Consider the following 9,970-nt stretch of genomic DNA (forward strand, 5'->3'; position numbering starts at 1 on the left):
TCCCTCAACCGGTCCCTACCGGTCCCGGTTACATAACCGGTCCCGGTCCCAAAAAACGTCAAAAACCCTAACCGGTTCATAACCGGCGGTCCCTCAACCGGTCCCTACCGGTCCCGGTCGGTCCCTACCGGTCCCGGTCGGTCCCGGTCCCTCTCCGGTCCCGGTCCCGGTCCTCCGTCGGTTACGGGCCGGGCCGGGCCCATTTGGCCATCTCTATTATATATATTAAAAAAATTGGGCCCCTATTTTTATGGGTCCTGGGTGTACGCCCAGCCCGTCCTCCCCTAGGGACGGCCTTGAGTGAAGGCACATGGGTTAACGTGGCGGCAAAACCAAGCTGTGGTGCCATAACACACCATAACGAGTTATGTAAAACCATGATTAACGCATGTAATACCTCGATATATAAATATATAACTTCAAGAATTAAAACTTACTTGATTTTGTTATTATAAAGCATTTGACAAAAATTCTTAAACCATTTTTTATACAGAAAATACTGTTTATTAATGCATATTACTTAAAATTCAAGATTACAAGTAATTTTGCGTAAGTACAACTTATTAAAGCTTTATTTTTAAATTTGTGTAACTAACTGCAGATAAACATAATCAAATACAAGATAAACATCTATTTTAAATATATAAAGTCTAAAATATAATTAAGATAATAATTGAGTTCTAATAGAATATTGTTTAATTATTAATTTATAAAAAATATACTATTAAACCAAAAATAAATTACTTTGTTATTAAATCTAAATTGAATTAAAGAAGTTACACAAAAAAAAAAACACGAACTATTAAATAGTTAATTTGATACTAATATCGATTTATTTTTCTTTTCAAATTTTTATGTTGTCTTCAAATTTATATTTCATTCAAAAATAAAAACATTACCACATTTTCAAAATCACATAAAGTCGTATTATATCGATAGAGACAAATAATAAAAACTAAACATTAAAATGAAGATTTATCTCGCTACATTACACAATTACCTTTAGTCTTAAAAATTCAAATTTCTTTTACCAACCCCCACCCCACCCCACATCTTAATTTCACATGGTCCCCGTTGATATTCGTTACATAAATTAACAAAAAACCCACACCCAACAACCACTCATAAATTTTTTTAACCGAGCTATATAACTATCTCACTGTAATAAAATAGGGTTTATAGGACACCCCAAATCTCTAAGCATTCCAATAGACCGCTTTGTAGGACTTAATTTATATGACCAAAATTTTGAAGTGTCCTATCTAAAGTTGTTATAATAAGTTTATATGACGTTTTTTTGGTGTCTTAACAAGTTTTTTTAGGACATTTTTAATACAAAGTGTCATATTAACAACTTTATAGGACACTTTCGAGAAAATATCATATAAACTCAATTTTTTATAAGACATTTGTTTTTATAGGACAAATTTTCAAATAATGTCCTATAAAGTTGCTAATCGGACGCTTTATATTACAACGTCATATAAACTTATTACAACGCCTTTAGATAGGACTCTTTATTTTTTTAGTCCTATAAACTAAGTCTTATAAAGAGGTCTATTAAGACACTTAGAAATTGAGAGTATCCTATAAACCTGATTTTATTGTAGTGCATTGAGTTAAAATATAACAATTATAAAAATATTTTTATAAATAAACTTATATTTATTCAGTTTCATAAATATCAAAATTTCGATAAATAATTTCAATAAAAATAAAATAAATTAGTTATTAATTTTTACGTAAAATAATTAATTAATTAAAATTTGTACAACTCACAAATTTGATTTTTATTCGTATTACATGTAATGATTAATTAAAATCGTCAATAAACATGGAAACGAAATCAAATACGACTAAATATCGTTATGAAAGAAAATTCAAGTTTGCTATAATATATACATATAGAGGTGAGTTATTATACAACAATTTACATTTACACAACTAATACAATTCAATCTCAATCGTCCATTTAATTTGATGAATATGTGATTTCATATAAGTTTTGATTGTTTCATAATATAAAGTATTAATCATAACTAATGAACTCTACTCATCTTTCATAAATATTCAAATCATAATAAATGAACTCTCATCATTTATATAAATATCTCAATTGATTGGATTACATTTGAAATATACTATATATATGTATTTTTTTTAACTTTTAAATCGTAAAATCTAATTTAAATCAGAAAAATTTAGTTGAAAAATAAAATCTAATATAAAATCTCTTTTCAATTTCTCTCTCATCGCTTCCATCGGCGTAACATATATACATATACACATATATAATTAAATATGCAGACAATGTGAATATTTTCTTAGAAAAAATATTATAATTTGTGAACACATCATAAATCTACGAGATTTGATATAACTTTTAACCCTTCAAATCTTGACCATTAATTTTTTAGTGGAAGGGTTAGGATCATTTCTGTATTTTCTCGTATATTTTATAAAATTCTCAAATGAACCTATGACTACATATATAGACTTGAGATCACGTGCGACCAGCCTTTTTTCGTAAGACTCGTGAGACTATTTTTTTACACTTGAAACTTTACAACAAAACACTGTGAAAGTTTAATCTACAAAACAACACTCTATAAAAACAACGTTTCACATACGTTTCATCTACAAAAACAACGTATATTTGATTTCACCCCTTTCGTGTGTACGTGTGCGCACATACTATGTACGATAATTTACTTCCAAGGAGAAATAAAAATCCCCTTGTGGCCACGGAGATTCAAATACGGTGACTCCTTCTATCTGCAAAACAGATGGTCGTCCTAAAATTAGTCGACTCGCATAATGAGTTAGATATACAGTTTAATAAAAAAAAGAAAAAATATTTATTTATTTTTTATTATTTTTTGTGTGGATACATGCATGTATCCGATCCTATATATAAGATGGAATTCTCATCCCAAAAACTCACACACAACACAAATCAATGGAGTACGCGGCTTTCTTTCTCTTCCTATCTTCCCTTCTGACATTCATCTACGCCCTCACCATTTTCGGCCGCCGCAACTCACGGCTTCCGCCGGGACCTTACCCTTTTCCGATCATCGGAAACCTACTACAAGTTGGCAACAAACCCCATCACTCTCTTGCCATACTCTCAAAACGTTACGGTCCATTCATGTCACTCATGCTCGGAAGCAAAACCACCATCGTCATTTCATCACCCGATATGGCGAAAGAGTTCTTTCACACAAATGACCAATCGTTCTCCGGTCGGTTTATAACCGAGGCCATCCGATCGGTCGACCACCATAAATTCTCTCTAGTGTGGTCGCCGGGCGGAGATCAGTTGCGTCGATTACGAAGAATAACCAAAGAATATATGTTCTCCGTGCGATGTCTAGACGATAGCGAACTCCGACGCAGAGAGAAGGTATGATTCGTATATAACAACTATTTAGTAAACTACCTTGCTATTTGAACCAAGGGTGTTGGAAAACATTTTCGAAACCGAGTCAAGGGGTTGTTTGTTTACCTCTTAATAGTTCCATTAAGAAGCAATCTTTGAATCGTTAATAGGTGAATCTTGTTTGGCGAAAAAATGGTATGCCTCTTAATAGTTCTAAAACCTCCTGAATGATTTTGTATTATGGGTCTCCCTTAACCATTCAGAGCCCTAATTTCGTTGAAAATAATTATCAGATAATTATATTTCATTTTGCACTATATCATGAGAGCCTCTTAATCATTCTACACTGAACTATTCAGCAACTGTCAAACAACCCCTTACACGTTAGCTAACATGTGGTTGCACGTCCAGGTACGAGAACTTCTTGACCACGTGAATCAATGTTCGGTCGAGGCAAGGGCCGTTAACATAGGTTCGACTACGTTCACGACCATTCTAAACATTCTTTCGACCTTCATTTTCTCGTTGGATTCGTCTCAATACGATTCGGTGTCATCACAAGAATTCAAGGACAATGTATGGGCTTTGATGGAATATGCAGGGATGGTGAATCTTGCAGACTTTTTTCCAATACTTAAACCATTCGATCCACAAGGAATAGTACGACGAGGAAGTGTTCATTTGAAGAAGTTACTGACGATTTTTGATAAGCTCATTGATCAACGGATTCAGACCAGATTGAGTTCATCATCGAACGATGGTATTTCGTCTACAAAGAATGATGTTTTGGACTTGTTGCTCAACCTTAAGCAGAAAGATGAATCCGAATTCAGCCAAATTGGATTGGGACATTTGTTTCTGGTAGGCAAATCAATCCTTTGAACATGTTACATTTTGGTAAGATTTTGTTCACAAGATTAAATGAACATTTCGTAACTCGTTGTAGGATTTATTTGTTGCGGGAACTCATTCAACATCGAGCACTGTAGAATGGGCGATGACTGAGCTCATTCGTAACCCAGATAAAATGGCAACGGCTCGATCAGAGCTTGTTAAACTCATGCAACACGACAACCGGAACATAGAAGAACGAGATATCATTCAACTCCCTTATTTAAGATCTATCATAAAAGAAACCTTTCGGTTGCATCCTCCGGCCCCTTTTCTTGTCCCTCACGAAGCCATTCATGACGTAGAAGTCCGTGGTTTTGTCGTGCCTAAAAACGCACAAATCCTTTGTAACGTTTGGGCAATGGGGCGAGATCCAAACATTTGGCCGGCCCCGGAAATGTTCATGCCCGAGAGGTTTTTGGAAGACGAGATCAACTATAAAGGCCAGTATTTCGACCTCATTCCGTTTGGTACCGGGAGGAGAATTTGTCCGGGATTGAATATTGCACATAGAATGTTACATATGACGTTGGGATCATTGATTCACAAGTTTGATTGGAAGCTTGAAGGAGATATGAGAGCACAAGATATGGATATGGAGGAGAAGTTTGGAATCACCTTGCAAAAAAAAGTACCACTTATGGCCATACCAATCAAAGGTTGTCTACGTTTATAATTTAGCATTACATATATCAACAACATCCTTATCATATGTGATAATACTTGTGAGGGGGCTTAGTGGTGTAAGGGCGACTTGACCTGTAACCAAGATCGCATCGGAAATCGTCTGTGTCTCTGTTTTAGTATCACATGTGTATCATATGTGAAGGAATAATAGTATCACATGTGTATCATATGTGAAGGAATAATAGTATCACATGTGATTTGTATAGTAAAAATGTGTTCTCGTAAAACAAAAATGTTCTCGTTTGAACCCTTCTCCATGTATGTGTGTGTTGTCCTTGTAATCTTTTAATGTACAAATCCATTGGGATGACAAATGTCAAAGAGAGGGATGTTTTATTTCATGGTAATAAAGATAGGGGAGTGCTAATGGCACCCCCTTTGATGTCAGAATCAGGTCATTCAAGCATTGGAAATGTAAAAAACATGTATTGATGTTGATGTGTGTGAGGAAGAAATTCATGGATAGGGGTGCATTAAGCAATGCATAGGGGTGCATTTAGCCCACCCCTAAAGATATTCATGGACAATTATTATGTTTGTTAATTATAATTGATATATATATATATATATATATATAAATGAAAGATGATAAAATTCATTCATTATGATCATGTTTTAAATTTAGAAAAAAAAATGGAATCAGATATTTATTAAGCTAGATAGATGGTTACAATTAATTTATAAATGAAACGTCCCATATATATATGTATATGTATATATATATATATATGTGTGTGTGTGTATATATATATATATAGACTTGGGATCATGTGAAATCAGCCTGTTTTTTTGAAACTTGTGAGACCACTTTTTTACACTTAAACTTTACAACAAAACGTTGTGAATGTAACATTCACAGTTTTTTTGCTATGAAGGTTAGACTTTTTTTACCTTCACAATATTTTTCTGTGAATTTTCAAATGTAACAAAGTGGTTTCACGGGTCTCATGAAAACAGGTTTCACGTAAACCCAACCCTACATCTGAATTTTAATGTTTCATTTTTTTGTTATGTCTCAGTCAATGTTATAATACAGCTTTACGTAGTTTTGAGAAAGCGATAAAGTTTTAATTTTTAAAATAAATATAAATACGAAGATATCATAACAAATTAAAAACATATATTTATATTAGTACCAAACTAAGGTGGCGTTTGTTTTCTATTAGATGCTGAAATCTGAAGTCTGATTTCACTTATGATTTATAAGAGGTGATGCTGAAATCTGAAATATGAAACAATCAGAATGTTTGTTTTTACGTTTGAAGTCTAAAATTTGAATCAATCAGACTGTTTGTTTTTACGTCTGAAGTCTAAAATCTGAATCAATAAGATTGTTTGTTTTTGTAAACTGACAAACGTCTGAAGTCAGAAATTTGAATCAATTCATTTTAATTAAATTCAACTAAACTGAAATATCCAATCATTTAAACCATTTTTAAACTACCATCTATTTTTAACATATTCAATACTTCAACTGAAATACGTCAATTGATTCCACACAAAATATTAAACACGAACAAAGTCCGATAACAATTAGAATCAATATTCATTTTGCATTAATTGTGTCGAATTTTTTTCTCTTAAACTGGCCATATATGTTCAGTCAGTGGCACTCACATGCGATTGAATCTCTTTTTGTTTGTCCCAATATATCAATCTTCATGTAAACCTTCAAGATCATCAATGACAGAATGTATTTTCTTGTAAGAACATTTAGAGAAGGAGAGAGAGAAAGTCAACACATTCAATCTTGGTCAAACTCTCAAACGTATATTGATTTATCAAATGAGCTCCCTTCCAAAGATTACAAGACCTCACCCTATATATAGGGTCAAACTAGACAAAATAGTCAACGTCAAACTATCCTAATAAAAGTCAAACATGATGACTTTTATACAATTATAGACAATTTTATCTTTCAAGATGAATACAATTTAATACTGAATTTCAGTCCTAACAATCCCCCCCTTTGTATTCAGGTTTGAAAGAATTTGCGCGCTTTGAGTCTCGTTTGAACTTTGAAGCTTTAAACACTCTATGTCTTCTTCAAAAGAATCCTCAACTAAAAATTTCAGACAATTATCTGTTGAGAAAGATCTTCTAACATTCTCCCCCTCGAATGTAGAACAGTGATGATCTTCTCTTTTGACAATGTAGAACAGTATCAACAAAAATCTTCAGAAACAATTGTACAAGATGTGATCTTCAAAGAATCTTCAGACAACAAATCACAAATTTTCTCTTTGATTAGAAACTCCGTTGGTAAACTTTTGAAATGATGATCTTCACATTCAAAAACTCTCAGTCGTTTTAGCACAGGAATAATCTTTCTGTAATTATCTCCAGTCGCACTCCTTTTGAGTCTTTTGCCGACTTGATGTTACTCTCTCTTAATCTTTACATCAAATTCCCTTATAATGTTCGGAATTTGATATTTAATGCATTATTACATACTCTGATACCAATTGAAGCCAAAGACATACAAATTCAGAATTAATCTTCAAGATGAAGATCAAGTATATGAGTAGAGAGAATTTTCAACAACAATATTCTTTGATTTCTTGAGAGAGAATATTACAATACTAATCAGAATAATTGCAGAAGTTGATGACAATTACAAGACTAATCACTATTTATACTAAGGAAAACATTAAAGTCTAACTATTAATAAAAGGAGAACTTGAATATAACAATAACACATATACTTGAACCCAACACTTTTGCCTCGTCCTTGCCATCGTCCCCTTGCTCGTTGCTTTGATCATACTTAGAAAATAACTCATCCGTGATAACCGAGTTTATCGGATACAAAGTTCGGGGTTGTTTTCAAATAATTGTGGTAAGTTGAAGGGTTTATTTTGTTAATGTGCTTAAATTGTTTTACCAACTTTTGCCCAAGTTTCTTTTCATAGACTACTTCCATTTCGATCCATTTTATTGACCTCTTCTATACAAGTCTTTAAAAAACATTTGGTAATTTCATTTGTCCACCTTACACGTGCATTCTCGTCTATCATGTTCATTTGAGAAGCATCAAATATATGAGAAATAGAGAAGTGATCCTAGCCTTTCCACTAAAAAATTAACGATCAAGATTTGAAGGGTTGATTGTGCAGCACCATAAAATTCGGTTGCATGGTAACAATTATGAAGAAGATAAATGAGTAGTTTCATACCTTTTACAAATAAACAACAAACAAATTATAATATGTGCATATATGAACCCATGTGATTCACATATGAACTATATGTGAATATGTGAACACCTGTGATTCACATTTGAACTATTTAATTGATTCACGTATAAACTGTATATGTGCATATGTGAATTCATGTGATTCACATATGAACTATTTAACTCACATATGGAATCATAATTCTCGTATGATATTACTTGTTTTCGTTGTTATGTGCATATGTGAACCCAAATGATTCACATATGAACTATTTAATTGATTCACATATAACATTACAGTTTTAGGATCAAAATCAACATCTTGCTCAAGATCGCTCTCTAGATTTAGATTCATACCGAAAGAATACGAGATTTGATCGAGAAAGAATTAAGAAATATGATAATGTTCATAACCTAGAATTGCGATATTTGATCGAGAAAAACCCAATAATAGAATTGCCATAAACCGAATTCGATTTGCTATAGATGATCGATGATAGAATTACGATATATGATCGAAAAAGAAGCGAGGAAAAAATGATGATAGAATCGAGATCCTTACATTGCTCTAATTCTATCAATGTTAGAATTGTTAATTACCATATTACCCTTCATTTGATCATTTAATCTAATAGCTTATATTGCTCCTCTATTTCTCATATATTTAGTACTTCTCATCCGAATCTCCTCATATATATATATATATATATATATATATATATATATATATATAGATAGATATAGATAGATGAACGATCAAATAAAAACCGCCTCCATTTGTGTAAACCAATCTCATCCATCCATTTTCTTGATCAATGGTTAAGATTAATCAATGTTATTTAAGGAAATGAAAAATAAAAAAAAATTGAAAATACATTTTATAATACCGATAAGGGCAAAAGGGTAAAACCAAATATTCATTTATTCAAGGAAACCATATCATGTATATCATATTATTAATGAAACTAATTTATTTTTTGTAAAGTAATTTATTATTTTTACGTTAACATTTTTACGTTAACATTTATTATTATTAATAAAACTAATTTATTTTTCATCTTGCAATTATTTTATGACGAACCGCTTACATTATGCACCCGTTTCATTTTTCATTTCATCTACTGAATGGATCACCTATACCATCACTGAAACGAGTTTCACCATGAAAGCAGTTCACCACTCATTGTTCAATTACGCCATGAACTAGTTTCACCTTCATGAAACCTGTTTCATGTAAATTAATTTTTTTTATTTCACTCATGATTTCATGCATTATTTCTTTTACTCCTTACAATCTTCAAGATTCTGGAGCAGATTACAATCTTCAAGATCCCGAAGCAAATTCATCATGTACCCGTTTCATCATGCAATTATTTCATGACGAATCAAATAAATTATGCACCCGTTTCATGTTCCATTTTTTCTACTAAACGGATCAACTACACTATCACTGAAACGTAAACTAGTTTCACCTTCATGAAACTTGTTTTATTAACATTATTTTTTTAATTCGAACCATAATTTACGATTTCATTCCATAATGCAATTCAATTTTCAAGACCCGTTTGCAGATTCAATCTCATAACAATATATAAAATTCAAAATTTTAATATTATAATATAATTAAATATTTAAATGTTACCATTTATACAATTTCCTTTCTTACGTTTCCTTAATTAAGATTTATTAATAACTTCCATATTTAATAGAAAATATTGTAAATGACCGAAATACCTTATTCATTAAATTTAATTAGAAAAAATAGAAATTTTCCTATTGGTCGAAATTGGTTTACACGGTTTCTTAGAAATGCACGGTTTTCATTTGAACGTGCC

At 31.9% G+C, this 9,970-nt stretch overlaps 1 protein-coding gene across 1 annotated transcript; it reads left to right on the forward strand.

The window, feature by feature from the left end:
• The first annotated feature begins 2,948 nt into the window (after positions 1-2,948).
• LOC112526861 (geraniol 8-hydroxylase-like) lies at positions 2,949-5,116 on the forward strand. Its single transcript, XM_025137284.1, has 3 exons — positions 2,949-3,406; positions 3,794-4,243; positions 4,329-5,116. Exons 1-3 carry the CDS (start codon positions 2,960-2,962, stop codon positions 4,947-4,949), a joined length of 1,518 nt encoding a protein of 505 aa, XP_024993052.1. The 5' UTR covers positions 2,949-2,959; the 3' UTR covers positions 4,950-5,116.
• Positions 5,117-9,970: the final 4,854 nt, after the last annotated feature.

The sequence above is a fragment of the Cynara cardunculus genome (assembly GCF_001531365.2).
Source record: "Cynara cardunculus var. scolymus isolate 2C chromosome LG 14, CcrdV1, whole genome shotgun sequence".
NCBI lineage: Eukaryota > Viridiplantae > Streptophyta > Magnoliopsida > Asterales > Asteraceae > Cynara > Cynara cardunculus.